At 43.6% G+C, this 15,472-nt stretch overlaps 1 protein-coding gene across 2 annotated transcripts in view; it reads right to left on the bottom strand.

Moving 5' to 3' along the window:
- PLCG1 (phospholipase C gamma 1) overlaps window positions 1–15,472 on the bottom strand; it is a 578,648-nt gene that overhangs the window by 251,482 nt on the left and 311,694 nt on the right. For both annotated transcript variants that reach the window (XM_086932272.1, XM_086932273.1), the window contains exons 9-10: window positions 12,706–12,807; window positions 8,688–8,806 (exon numbers count right to left, since the gene is read on the bottom strand). In XM_086932272.1, the coding sequence (XP_086788398.1) occupies window positions 8,688–8,806; window positions 12,706–12,807 (221 nt within the window). The remainder of the gene's footprint in view (window positions 1–8,687; window positions 8,807–12,705; window positions 12,808–15,472) is intronic.

The following is a 15,472-nucleotide window of genomic DNA, read 5'->3' as shown; positions in this document are numbered from 1 at the left end:
AATCACTTCCCCTTTACAGTAAAATGATCTAGTGTTATTTTTTGTTGCCCCAAAAACCATAACATGAGATTTGGCGTTATTTACCACAAGGTCAAGCGAAGACATAAAATCACTGAATGCATTAAGAAGTCTCTGGAGGCCCAGATGTGTCCTAGCTATTAAAGCGGCATCATCCGCGTACAGGAGCACTGGAATGTGAGTGTCTCCTGCACGCGGTGTGTCCACAGATGCAGCCAGCAGATTTTTTTCCAGAGATATTATGTATAAAGTGAACAGCATAGGGGCAAGGATGCAGCCTTGCCGCATGCCCCTGCCAGATTTAAACCATGCTGTACGGTGTCCCTCTTGATCCATTCTGATGGAAGCCTTTAAATCCTTGTGGAGTTCAGCCAAGAAGTGGACCAAAGGAGGATCCAATCCCATTTTTAATAACATGCCCCACAGCTTAGCTCTATTCACTAAATCGAACGCTGTGGACAGGTCCATATAAGCAACAAAAATTGCCCCCTTTTTTGCCTTAGTATATTTAGAAATTATCATGTGCAGGTTCAGGCATTGGTCCTCAGTCCCTCTACCTGACCGGAAACCATACTGGGCATTGGACAAAATATCATTCTCTAATGTCCATTTATTAATTTTTGCCAACAGTACTTTGCCCAGGATCTTCATGGAAGAATACAGTAAGGATATAGGGCGGTAGCATTTGGGGTCACTTCTTAATCCTTTTTTAAAAATTGGCACAATGATTGAACATGCCCAGGTGTTAGGGAATCCCCCTTTAAGTACATGATTAAAAACATTTGTGAGTATAGTTGCCCACATCTCTGGATTTGATTTGTATAAGTCCAGAGGGACGCCGTCGGGTCCCGGGGCTTTATTCTTAGCGGACCCAATTATCGCGACCTTGACTTCATTTTCAGTAAAAACTACAATGGATTGCATGTCAAAATAAGGAGGTATACAAAAAGTTTCATAGACTTGATTGCTTCCATAGATAACTGAAAAATGATTAAGCCACTCTTGTTCTGGTATATTTGCCTCAAGATCTGTGTTACATGTTTGGGCAAATATAGGGCTATTTATTATGGACCAAAATTTTGAGCTGTGTCTAAGGGTGGTTGAATCCATTAAAGCGTCCCAGGCTTCTTCTTTTACTGCTTTTTTACGTATCTTTACCACCTCAGCATATTTTTTCCTTAACTGCGCTACCACTAACTTGTTTCTAGGGGAATGTTTTAGCGCTGCTATCAATGCAGAGTGAGCTTTAGAACAAGAATGGTCGAACCAGCCGGAGACTGGGGCAGGTCCCCTTTTGAGACTAAGTGTAAGTTCTTCTTTCACCCTCGAGCAAATAGCCTCAAAGGCAGCAATAGTCTCTTTATCCCCCCTGGCAGGGTCCCTGCAGGTCTGAATTTCCGCCATCATCTCTTGTTCAATAAGATACGAAAAGTCTTCTGGACAAACTTTGCACCATTTTAGTCTCCTCCCTTGGTCTTTGCTCTTTACATGCCTCACAGAAGTGGCCAACATAACCCCCTTGAGTAGTCCAAGCGACCCATCCAAAGTTAGGCACACCGGATTGTGGTCACTGAATCCACTTTCAATAGCGTTATAAAAGTGAACATAATGGAGGAGCCCTGGAGACACAAAGATGTAGTCAATAATAGACTCACTGCCCCTTGCTTTATATGTGACCACCCGGTCCTTTGGGTCAGAAAAGCCAGGTTCATACAATTCGTTTGCTGATAACAAATGTTCCATAGCTAAACCCTTCGGACTATGCTCAAAGTGGGGAGGAGTCGTAAGATCAGGCCCATTAAAATCTTTAACCTGGCAATGTGATTCACACAAGTGAACATTAAAATCACCCATTAAAATGATTTGTACAAAAGTGGTTTGTTTTGACATATAATCAGTTACAAATGAACTTAAACTCTCTAAAACAAAGTTATGGGGACCGCCATGCAGGGAGTTATAACAATTAATAAGGACTATCTTGTTTTTATCTGGGTGGCGGATCTCTAAAAGCTGAAAATAGTGTGAGGAACCTGGAATTTCCCTCACACTCCCAGCTATTTTGAGGGACACCAAAAACATCAGGCCACCTATGTCTCTACCCACCGAGGTACACTGTGCTTTAACAAAGAATGAGGAGTAACCATCCAGCCAGAAGGAATTATCCCTATTCTGAGCTTCTCAAGGAGACTTGGGGGGAAACCAAGTGGTGCATTACTAGCTTTGTATAGGGCAAAATCACTGGCTATAGCTAGGTACGGAGCTGGGTTATGGGGATATGTAAAAACTGAAACCATCCAAACAGAGGTCAATAAGTTTTTCTGTTCTATATTAGGACTCCCCTCATCAACAGCCACTTTCTCTGTCCATCAGGAGCTTGGAGTAGGATACATTATCGATATCCTCTCTATGGCACCCATTCTTTTGTGGATAAGAGTCTGGATCAATGAAAATTTAGGTCTCAACCACAAAATTCTGATGGATTGTTTAAAACTCGACAAATATAAAGACATTGCTTGGCTGGCGTATATTCATAAGTGCTCTGTAGAACTTGGACGCCCGGAGATTTTCTCCTCCCCGCTTGACCTAAAAAAAGCAGACCTAGCTTGGGTCAAGGAAAACTTTCATAAACTTAAGTCTTTGGAGAGAGAACAACTCCAGTTAACAAAACCCATGGTCAGAGCACATTATATGACAATCACTTGTGTAGCTATCCAACCATATCTTGTCTTAGTCAACATTCCGTTTCACAGGTGGCTCCTGGTTAAGTTTAGATTCAACCAGATTTATTTGGTACTCTGTGACAGACAGGGATGGTTTAAGCCTGAGGACGCGCCTGTATGCAAATGCGACAATTTTACCATCCAAGACAATATGCACCTTATGTTATTCTGCCCTTTTTATCATGCACCTAGGCAAAAGTATTTGTTACCGTTGTTGAAAGAGAAAGCATTTATGCAAGCAAAACCTGCTCTTCTGTTTTTACAAATGCTTGATTCACCCTTGGTAATGTTTAGTGTGGCAAATTACCTCGTTGCCGCTGTGCGGATCAGGAAGAGGAATTTACAAGCTTAATAGTGGGGTCAGTGATGAACGTGGTATATATTGCTTTTTTGCACATGATGAGTCCTTTTTAATATGATTGTTTTATTGTTTTTAATTGTATTGTACTGTATGAAATCTTTTTAAATGTACTTGGATTAACTTTTTGTTGTAGTATGCTTTTATGATTTTTAACAAAATCGAATAAAGTGGTTTTTGACTGACTATTAGCACTATTAGAAACATGGACAAACACAGATGTATACATAAGAATCAGTTTAAGGCTTGCTCTGTTCCCCAGGCCCGCCTGCCAGGACTAAGGGCCATGGTGTAATATCTTCATGTTATGTTTATAGTGTTCAACTTTACCTTGTAACTAGCTCCTCAGCCAGTGTGAGTGTTCCGTGTAGAATGTTAGTGTGATTGACATGAGTGAAATGCTTGGGTGCCTGGTGTGAGTGTTGTCAGTTGGAGGATGGCTGAGCAGCTAGCAGGCTGCTCCTGGTAGGGTTTGTTTCAAGGGATCTTAACAACTCAATAAATATCTTAAAGATGTCACCTATCTGCATGGAATTCATCTTATTACATTTTGGCGACGACCTTACTGGGATTTATCCTCACTCAACGTGCCAACCAAGAGGAGTTAAGCTAAAGCAGATAGGACTAAGAAGTAAGGAATTTGAAACATGTAACAAGAAACTCAAGACAAAGAATCTGGTCAAGAACGTCTCGCAGCCCCACCAGTGTTCACTACACCGGACAGCCCCAGCCCAGGCGTGCTGTGCCCTGACCTATGTTCTTTCAACACCTGGAAATACATTATCTAGGCTGCCTACATCTTGTAGAAATCTTACGCTACAAGAAACGTCTACAGTGCATCTGGGAGGGAGGTAATCAGTGGCTTCCTAGGTTTCTGCCTCTAGTGCTGAGTGAAATGCATCTGTTTTGCGTAAGACTGTTTTTCTGAAAGCTCATCATTCTTGACTGTATTCAAGTCTGAGATTTTCCCTTGTGTGGGCTTTGATGTGTGATTACTACTCTGCATTCCTCCATGCAAGTGCTACACCGGTGTAAACTCTACTTGTACCTGTTTACTTTCTACCTTTGGCATTTTTAAAGTTATACGGCTGGACTACACTTTTATTGCTTTGTTTCCCTGCCTGCTGCAAGAGGAGGCCATCATGGGGAGAAATATACAGTTTTAAATTTGACGCATTGCGTGTTTTATTTTCCCTACTGTGAGGCCTGTAAAAGAAGACAGTTGTGCTGCGTTTTAAAATTCAAATACACCTTGCACACCTTACTTTGTCCACGGTGTCGCGCGGATCAACTGGTGAGCCTTTCATGATATCTTTGTTTCTTGTCAGTCTTCAATGCTGCTTTTGGACGCCTTGCAGCAGGAACGTGCTGGGAGCCACTCAGCTTGCGTCTACTGTACGTGCCGCCATCTTTTGGTTGGTGTCTCCTGTCATTTTATGCACTTTCAGATTGTTACCAATAAAGCTGATTCATATTGAAGGGGACCACGAACGTAGCGGCGTCTAGACCATTTTTCTCCCCTCATGGATCTGCTTCAATGCTTTACAAGCAACCACAACAGCTCACTGTCACAATGTTTAGTCGTGAGTTTTATTTCTCTTCAGACCTTGGACACAGAACTTTGTTGGCAGATCGTGTGGTAGATTCGGTTTACATAACAAGACCTGCCGTCTTTCGGTCTTTGGTAGGGGTTGTATCTGCTGCCAAGTACATTCTGGTTTCTTTATCCAAAAAACTGACAACATAAAGAGCGATCTCCTCATTGACGCAAGCCTCTACTCAAAACCCCAGTGCATAGCACCCACTGAACCAAAAAACAATGCTACATGGTCAACCTTTGGCACATACTCGGAAGAAGAAATTGGCAAACTGCTCAGCACCTTGAAACCATCCAATCACCTCACGGACCCCCTTCCTGCTACCGCTGTAAAAGACTTTACCCCTTTGCTCCTCCCACTCTGGACTAAAATTATCAACAGCTCTCTCCAACAAGGAAGCATACCTGACTCCCTCAAAGTTGGACAAGTCACACCTTTACTAAAGAAACCTACAGTCGACCCCTCTGATCTCAACAATTACCGTCCCATTACCAATATTCCCACTCTCGCCAAACTGTTGGAAAAATGCGCACAACTACAATTGACTAAACACATTGAACAATTTGATCTCCTCAACTCTCACCAGTCAGGCTTCCGAGCAGGACACAGTACAGAAACTGCTATGACTCACATAATTGACGACGCACTTCAAATGCTAGACCAAAACGACACCTGCCTCCTCATCCTTCTTGATCTCTCCTCAGCCTTCGACACCGTTAAACATGAGAAGTTACTAGAACTACTAAACACAAGAATGGGTTTATCTGGAACTGTTCTCAAGTGGTTCACTTCCTTTCTTCACAACAGGTCGCAGAAATTCAAGAGCAACAACCTGATGTCCTCGCCAATACCTGTAACGCTAGGCGTCCCCCAAGGATCCTCTCTATCCCCAACTCTGTTCAACCTAGTTATGGAACCTCTCACCACCTTGCTACAAGCATCCAATGTACACTTCCACATGTACGCCGATGACACCCAACTTTATCTCAAAGTACAATCCCCTAAAGACATCTTGCTCCTGAACTCAACGATCAGAAGCACCCAATCCTGGCTTGCCGATAATCATCTCAAACTCAATGCCCTGAAAACAGAGTTCCTTCTGATCTCACCTCCAGCGAAGATCTCCACCACTCAAATTTGGCTTAAACAACTAACCGCACTCAATGTCCAACCCACCATCGTGGACTCAGCAAAATCCTTAGGCATAACACTCGACACCAATCTCAACATGCAGCAACATATCAGCAAGGCAACAAAGGGAGCGAACTTCCAAATCAATACTCTGAGGAAACTTAAACCCTTCCTCCCAGCCAAAGACTTCCAAACCGCAGTACAAGCAATAGTCATCCCTCGAATAGAATACGGCAGCATCGCCCTCTGCGGACTCCCCCTAACTAGTACCGCACCCCTAAGAGCTTCTCTAAACGCTGCAGCGAGACTCATCACTGGGTCAAAAAAGCACTCCCATATTTCCCCTGACTTGAAATCCCTGTACTGGCTGCCTTTTGAAGCCAGAATTCATCTGAAAATCGCCTGCATGACACACAAGGCGGTACACCTAAACTCACCCGGCTACCTCGCTCAGAAGCTGACAATCTCTGGCGGAGCTAGAAACACTAGAGGCACAAACAATCTTCTGCTGAAACCTCGAAGATTCCGGAAGGAAAAAACATATAAGCGCTCGTTCTCAGGAATGGCGCCTAGGATCTGGAACTCACTCCCTCCCGAAACCAGACTTATCTCTTCCACTACACGCTTTAAAAAAGAAGTAAAAGCTATCCTCATGGCTAAATACACTTGAACTATTATCTCGAACTCTGTTAATACTCGGCACGATCTGTACTACATGTTTGACTCCTGTGCTTATTTGCATTATTTGTCTTATTACTCACATGTTTGGCTGTGCAGCCACCTATTTGTACTGTTAGATCTATTGTTTTATCTGTTTGACTATGCTCCCTCATGTACCCCTTCTATGTAAAGCGCTCTGATATCTGCAAAGATCTTGTCCGCGCTATGTAAAACTTTCAAAATAAAATAAATAAAATAAGTCTCCTGGAGCGGTTTTGTCTCTACTCAGTACTGTTTGCATCTTTGGAACACCTGTCCCTCATCATCGTGGTGATAGGCACACCAGTGTCATTTTAGTAATGTTAAACTTACAGTCCATACTTTAGTATTTTTTCACTATTTTGTAGTCACGCAAAGGAAAAACAAGTTACATATTTTGCAATACAGGTCTCATGCTTTTTGGTGTACTGATTTCTTTTGTTGAGTGTACCCACCCTCACAACTGTACTACTTTGATGATTTATGTATGTTCTCTTTTGAGATGTTGTATCCCTTCCTAAGGGATGGAAGTGGTTCTTAGTCCCACTACTCTTCTTCATGTTTTTGTCACTGGTTATTTAAGCCTTTGTACCTTCCTTGACTCTAGGAGTGGCTTAAGGTTTTTTTTCCCCTAGTTACGTTTGGTATGGGTTTTAGCCCCATTTCCACGTCTTTTGTCTCTATACATTTTTGTTGTTTTGGGTAATAGTCCCATCGCAGTGTTATCCCTTACATGAGGGATGGGTTTGGGTTATAGTCCCATTCTTACATTTCGTGGCCTCTACATAGAGGTAGGCTCATGGGTTAGTTCCCATATACACATGTTTATGTTGGTAACCCTTACACAGGGTTAGGTTTTGGGTTTTAACCCTTTTTTCATGTACTAGTGTACATCCCAACTTAGGGTGTGTTGTTATGGGTGTTGTCCCATTTTCACGTTGTGTGCAAGTCGTCCTGCTCCTCACATGTTGTCTGGTGTGTGTAAGTCGCCCTGCGCCTCACGTCTTTCACTTTGTGTGTAAGCCGCCCTGCACCTCACGTGTTGTTCGGTGTAAGTCGCCCTGCGCTTCATGCAATTTTGTTGTGTGTAAGTCGCCCTGTGCCTCACGTGTGTCTCTGTGTAAGTCGCCCTGCACGTCATGTGATATTGCTGTGTGTAAGTCGCCCTGCTCCTCACGTGTTTCTCTGTGTAAGTCGCCCTGCGCTCCATGATTATTTTTTTTATTTAAGGAGAAGGATGGTGTTAGGTTGTGTTGATCTTTTCGCCCTTCTCTCTTCCTCGTTAAGTCTGTTTCCTCTCGTGGTGTGGTTTTTACCATTTACCCCTGGGTTTTAGACTATTGTTTTCATCTGTATATTTTGTGTATAGTTGTAGTTCATTTTCAGTATGGTTTTATGAATTTTAAATTTGTAAAGGGAGAAAATAATGTAATATCTTCATGTTATATTTATAGTGTTCAACTTACCTTGTAACTAGCTGCTCAGTCAGTGTGTGTGTTCTGTGTAGAATGTTGGTGTGATTAACATGAGTGGAAGGCTTGGGTGCCTGGTGTGATTGTTGTCAGTTGGAAGATGGGCTGAGCAGCTTGCAGGCTGCTCCTGTAGGGGTTGTTTCTATGGATCTTAACAACTCAATAAATATCTTAAAGTGGTCACCGCATGGAATTTATCTTATTACAAATGGCCATACCCAAATGCTCTGGGGGAAACAGGATTGAGTCCCTGGTCTGAGAAAAGAGCACACTCTGCACCCAGGGCACTCTAAACACCCTCAAAGACCCTGCCTAGCAGAAGGAGTGGGGCTGGGCTTGGGTGAGTGCCATGCATTTCACAGAATGGTCATCTCTGAAAAAGCCAATCATCATTCCCACCTGACTGGCTCCGTAATGCTTGAATCTGCTTTTTTAAATTCAGCTATATTCTAGACTACCTTGTGATCAACCCTAACTCGACAGAACCTGCAGTGCCCTTCTGATACGCAAGTAGAGAAGCAGGTGTAAAGAGATAATGCAAACCTTGGCCAAGAGAATTTTAACAAACCGGTATCAGAATGCATAAATCTACAAAAATCAAACACACACACACCACTGTGTGAGTTTTCAGCAATTTCAATAGGCAGTTCACTTCCTATGTTGTTTTCAGCGAGGTGAAAAGGAGCCTTACGTGTTGTGTGATGAGGAGATCCAGTAATGGGACAGGGGATTATTCATGTTTTCCGGGATCACGCCATCCAGCTGAGACTCCCAAATGGTGTTCTCTTGGGAAAACAGGAAGGTGAGAAACTGCAAATAAATAAATAAATAAATAAATGTAAAGCTCATGAAACTTACTAATTAAAGTCTAGAATGCCCATTACTATGAAAGACCTGCACCTGCAGGCAAAAGGGTAAGACTGCGCTATACAAGTCTACATATGTTGTAACTGTTACCATAATCAATATTGGTGCCTGTGCAGGTGCAGGTTCCAGCCCTACGCTCATTGCGCGCCGGCTACGTACCCTGGATACTCAATTCCATCTCCTCCTGACAGGGGGTGAATTAATCTGAGCATCAGTGGTGTTCAGGTGCATCAAACGCTACAATAAATCACTCGTACCCCCTTTTTTCGGAGAGATCAATAGCTACAACACATATTGCCCCAACGCTAACCAAAAGCAGGGTCCAAGTTAAAGAAATTTCTCACAGCATTTTTATAAAGGAATTCAATGTCCTGAATGAATGGTCATTAACTAGGAAAGGTGAGCAGGATGATTAAATCCTTGTAAAGATAAAACATCGCTGCGCATATAAGCACGTTAAAACTGACCCGCGCTGGAATAGAGAATTCTATTTACACCACACACAGAAATCTGCTGCTACGAACAAAAGAATGCGTGGTCTAGTGCTTCGCGAGCCATGTTGAGTGGAGGAAGCTGAAGTTCCTCGATGTGGTCAGCCGAGGGCAGGATTGTCCTGTAATGAATTTGAGAAAGTGCGAAACCCTTTATCAGAGTTCGTTCAGATAGAGATCCGCTGAAGGCTTACAGCGCCCCCTGGCTCCCCTGGGAACGTAGTTCAATCAGGATAAGGGAGCGAGCGCGCAACATACCATCTCTTCCAGGGCGTCAGGCCGGGCTTTTGGAATCATGGGGGTAGTATTGGGGGCTGTGGAATGGTTAACTACTTCCGGGTGTTCCGAATTAGCTAATATAGACCCAGTCCTTTCCATACCGGAGTAAATACCGCAAACGTGGGGCTCTCCAGGGTATATTCCTATGAATGTGTATATACTAGGATAAGAGCGCAAGAAATGTAATGCACAGTTGATGTCTTACGTAACAAAAATAATCTAACTTTTAAACAATTCATATATAAATGAGCCTGTTATTCACTCTCCTGTTCGTACCCCTTCTTTGTAAAGCGCTCTGATATCTTCAAAGATCTTGTTCGCGCTATATAAAACGTTCAAAATAAATAAATAAATAAAAATAAATGAGACTGTCAAATGAAAGGCGCTCTGACCCCAATAGCCTTATAACTCACCTATGCTAAGCACCAAGGACCTGGTGTACTAACCATTCACAAAAAATGTGCAGTTTGCACACGAGTGGTTTGTGAATGGAGATGCAATTTGCAATTAGAAATATGCACGGATAGGCCGAACTGCAAATTGTCCATTCACAGGAGGTCACAAAACGTCCTTCCTAATGAATATTAATTAGAGAATGAGAAGGGGAGGGGATGTCGATACGGCCCCTGCCGGATCACAGCCAAAGCCTGGAGTAGGCTTCCCCTGGAGCTCCGATCACAAAGAACTACTTTCTTTTAGACGTCAACTAAACCATAAGATCAGACTTCATTGCTGTGCCTCTTCCTGAGGAGCATTAACCCCCATCAAGAGGAACATTTCTTGGCGCTTCTGCAGGAAATACCTGCTTAGCGCTCAATAAAAACATTAATCAATCAATCATTAATTCTGCAGGTCGCATTTGTGATCCTTGGCCAATTGCTGCTAATGCAGTGAGTCTGCAGGCCCATTAATTCCCGGCGCTTTCCCACTGCAACGTCAAAGGCAGTCACAAACTATTGATACCTCTCAAATCCTGAAAAGGAATGGGTCATTTTCTGTGTAATTCAGAAGTCGGAGTTGGTACTCGAGCCTTAGGCAACACTGTTCGCCGTAATGGCCGGGACACTTTGAACATGTTCAAGAGAAGCGCTCCCAGGTGCCACCTTCCCCTAAATGAACACTAAGAAGCATAAACAAAGATACATTCCGTCCCTCTACTTAAGGAGTAGTTTGAAAAACCGTGACTCACCTGAGATAAGAAAGTGCTATAAAATCACATGTTAAAGGCGGGCGCTATTGACTAGAACGTTTTGATAGCAGAGCATTTATGTACAAGCCACATTTGAAACACTTATTTTATAAACTAGCTCAAGAATGAAGCCTTGTCACGCTCTATAAAAACTGCTGGAAATCATTCAACAGGCACAACAAACAGCAGAATGGCAAGCATTTGTTTATTTCTGTGTATTTAGTGCAAGTTTGTCAAACCTGTTCTTTAGCAGATTAGCATGGGCGCGCATTTGTGTCCCGTCCTTCATGCCATTCACAGGATTCAGACCTGAAACTCAAATGTCATCACCGGATTATTGCTGTCCAGGTTACTAGAGTGTTCAAGGTCAGCAAGACGCCACGACAATGTGTCACATTTTAGAGTTCTCGCGGGAGTCGTAACAATGAGCATTTTGTAAATATTCTAGGCACAGAACTGGAGAATCGGACACCTAGAAATGCTAATTTGAATTTTCGGGATTCTTTGGGTTGCACTCCACCAGCATACTGTTCTCCTCGGACTCAGATCCTTACATAGGTTTGGTCCTATAAAAAGTGCAAAAAATGCACCACCCTGAATAGGTTTTGTTTTGCAGTAGCGCCAAGGACAACAACCTTTGGCATCAAAATACGACATTTTAACAAAAAATCCTACTCCAGTGCGTTAGACTCCTTGAAGGTATATTTCAACGTTGAGGTTGAACAAATGCAAAATCACATTTCTAGATGTGCAGTGCCTACTTAGTGAGGCACAACTGAGTTGCTCGCGCATGATCTCTCATACATTGGCCAACAGGAGGAACAATTTGCTACTCAATTCTCCTGTGAAGGCAGAGTTTGGTACCAAGTGTGTGAAATAAGTAAATCTCAAGGATGGGTACGAGGCCATCCAGATAACAAGCCTATGCACAACACATGCGTTTAAATCCAGTGCCTAGCTGAAGACGTGTTTCTGTGCTGGCGCCTAACAGCTTTTTAGGGCAGCACCCAGTATGGAAACCAATTCATATAATAGCTGAATGAGCCAGGCCTTTATGTTACAGGCTTGTATCTTCCAAGACTTGGGCCCATTTCCAATTGTTGCAACCAGAAGCAAAACATGACACTGAACCAGAAACTGAAGAAGCAAAAAGGTAGTGTGAAGGACTTTCCACATTCTTTACTTCATTAGCTACATTTTAGTCCTATTTTACATTATGTGGCTTTCTCAAACCGGAAGCCATTGGGCAAAGCAAACTAACCATGGCAGATTTCAAGAGTCACTGTATTAGTAAACAAATTAGTGCAAATCAGCAGCATGGCCATTACCCCCTCACCGTCTCCCTGGAGTGGAAAGGCACCATGGTATTCAAAACTCTTTTATTGTTTGGATTTTCATTTAGCGTAGACAAATCTGTTCAGTGTGATAACGCTTTACAAAAGTGAGTGATGCAGTCAAAAGATATGTATGTCTTAAAAGAGGCATGCCATGGTTTCCAGTGAGTTGAGGTAACAATGTGTGAAATTCATCCAAACTACAAAGCTGCAAACCTACCAAGAACGGTTTGACGTTACATTATTTGATTGCACACTTTAAGAAAGCCAGCTTGATTTTAGCGATAAGATTAGGTGATATCACCACATTTTGGAGGATCCTGTGTTTACAAAATGGTACGGCATGAAGACACCTTCCGGAACCATTTCAGCATCTAATATCAACACCTCCTGCTGCACTTAGAAACTGCACTTAGCGTTCTATGTGTAACTCTGAAATATAGAAGCATTTGGAACCCCATTTACTTTCTGCCCAGGATTTTAATATTCATTCTTTTTTTCTAGCAATGGGGCCACAGTCTTTTCTTAGCAACCAGCTTGGGCTCTCACCTCATCCAGAGTGAAGTAAGGTTCATCAATCTCTCTTAATGGGTCACGCAGAAAGTTGAGCATGAACTCCTGAACGCGGAGGACATCAGTGGCCCACAGCTCCTGCAGAGAAGACATGAGATGACATAAGGGTGGAATAATACCTTTGAACAAGTGAATTGTTGGTCAGCCGATTCTCAGGAGTTTGGTTTGGCCCCATTGCAAAAACATCATCAACACCTGAAATACATTTTTTTAAATTGAAATCTAATGATTTGGTATTAAACTGGATTGAAAGTATTAAGCCATCCATGGCTCAGACTCAGAAGACCTGAGCAATTTTCCCTCTAAATACACTCACAATGGTGGACGGTGTTACTAAAGACGTTATTTGAAATCCTGTCGGAGGCAAATAACTCAAAGGATGGGAGAGGGCCATGTTCATTTCTTGTCAACTGAAAGGATTCTTGGGATGAGCCAGTTAGTTTTTGACAATTGATAACGCTTAGGGCTTTATTACCAGTTTCATGGTCTTCCTGCGGTGCCGCCTCCGCGCCGTCCGCAGAAGGACTGCCAAAGCCGTAGTGTGCCCGCCCACAGAATGAATATTGTAATCTATGGCAGGAGGTGCTGCAGCAGTGGGCTGTTAGCCTCATAGGAGAGCCCAACGTGTAGCCCGCCACCACGACTGCGTCTGCAGCACATTCCTGCACGGTGAGGTATGTATGCTACACTGTGCAGGAACAGGGGTCCACAACATGTTTTTATCAAACATTTCATATTAATAAGCCCACACTTATCCCAGTGATGGATTTATTAATAGATGCACCCAGAGAGCACCTTAGAGGTGCCCCCTAAAAACCTACCAACTACTGGTGTGCTCACGGACTGCTCTTAGCCAGCCTCCCAACTTAGACAAGTTTCTGACTTACAAAGGCAGCAGGTGTTTACCCCCCCCCCCCCCTTCCCACAGGAAGCCTGCAAATTAGCATGGAGCTTCAAAGAGCCCACCGCCTTTGGTATGCAAATCTGGCTTACCTCACACAAGAGGATGCCAATCCCCCTTGACAAGGGCTCATTTAGCACCTGGACAAGGCAGGAAAATTAATAGTCGGAGGCAAGTTCACCTTCAGGCTACTTCCGGCCCTAGGGTAGTCTGCCTGAAGTATCTGGTACCAGAAAATCAGATCCTGCCAACCTGAAAGAAGGACGGACGTGAAGAGTCGCAAGAAGAGACAATTGCGCCAAAGAGGACCTGTCCTGCAGCTGCTGCATCTCCAAAACCTGGGACACCTGCCAGCACATCACCCGGGAACCAAAACTCCAGTGAAGCAGAAGAGCGGCTTCCCTGCATCCTGCTGGCACCCAAAAAGACCTGAGAGGACTACAGACCACCAAAAACCATACACCAGAAAGCACCACTGCATCTGTGCTGCCTAGCCAGAGCTGAAGTGGGAAAAGGTGCCAACATGGTCTCCCACCCTTCAGAGACAAAGCCCAACTTGGACTTGGCCACTGTGGACTCACCGTCGCCGCCTGCATCCTATGTTTGCAGGCCTCCTTGACCGCAAATGCTCCTGGTGATGAAAACCTGATGCCTAAAGATACCCGTCTCCCCTGGCCCGTGGAGAAGAGGACCATGGGTGTACCCACATCCCTGAGCATCGTTAGGTCAGAGCCCCCGTGCTGGTTCAGCCAGACTGGCCACCCAGTCAAAACCTGCAGCCTCTTTTCACTAAGACAGACCCCCATAGACCAACATTGGGCACCCAATGCTGTATTGCACGTCTTCACCGGGGCCCTGTGTGACCTCTTGGTACTGCGTTGGACCTTGCCCTATACTCACCTTAAGTCCAGGGGAATGGTCTTGTAGGTCGTTGTACTCTACCTGTATGCTGTATTTGTTTTTCCTCCCATAGGATAACATTGCAGCTTCTGAAAATTACACGAAGTGTTGACCTCTGAAAACTTGAACTATTTCTATCTCGAAACGCACTTACTGGATTGTATTGATTCTGCGGCATATATATATATATATATTTATAAATTGGTGAGGATCTCTTTATTGTGTCGTGTGGATCATTTATTGACTGTGTATTTTGCAGATGTCTAACGCCCCTCTCTGATAAGCCTAAGACTGCTTGACTACACTACTCCCAAGAATAGCACATTGGGATTGCTAGAGCAAACACTGTCCACTCATGCGGGAATGCCTGGACTCTTTGCAAAGTATGCCTCTTTTTAAAGAGCCAGCTTACTACAGAGCCTCTAAGAATTTGTTTAAAAGGACCGGTTACCAATGTGGCGGGAGAAGTGAGAGCTTGGGAAATGAAGATCTAACAATGTAGGAAGTCGAATAGTCTTTAAAGTACTCAGTCTGGGTAACTAGACTCGAGCTGGCACGGATTAGCACAAGAGCAAATTCAGTGTGACATGGTGGGCCTTTTGAGGGATGTCATGCATCTAAAAAGGAATAACAGGTAGAAGCGTTATAAGGTAAAGTGGTCCTGCAGAGGGACGGATCAGCCGCAGCAGTATTTGACAATTAGCGGTAATGGGCAACAGATCATAAATTTTAGAAAGCACCGCTGGACAGTGGAATGAATAAGAAGATTGCCGTTAACGGTTTAATTAAACAGCAGGCAGAAGATAATGTACTTAATCAACATTGTTGACTATCAGCCAAACGTTGCTCACTGGCTACTTCTTTTGATTGCACTAAGCAGGGTAAGCCATAGAAATGTCTACCAGGAACATACAGTTATGTTCAACGGCTGGCATATCTATT

Source organism: Lissotriton vulgaris, chromosome 7 (genome assembly GCF_964263255.1).
Source record: "Lissotriton vulgaris chromosome 7, aLisVul1.2, whole genome shotgun sequence".
Taxonomy (NCBI): domain Eukaryota; kingdom Metazoa; phylum Chordata; class Amphibia; order Caudata; family Salamandridae; genus Lissotriton; species Lissotriton vulgaris.
This window is presented reverse-complemented; position numbering and strand designations above follow the sequence as displayed.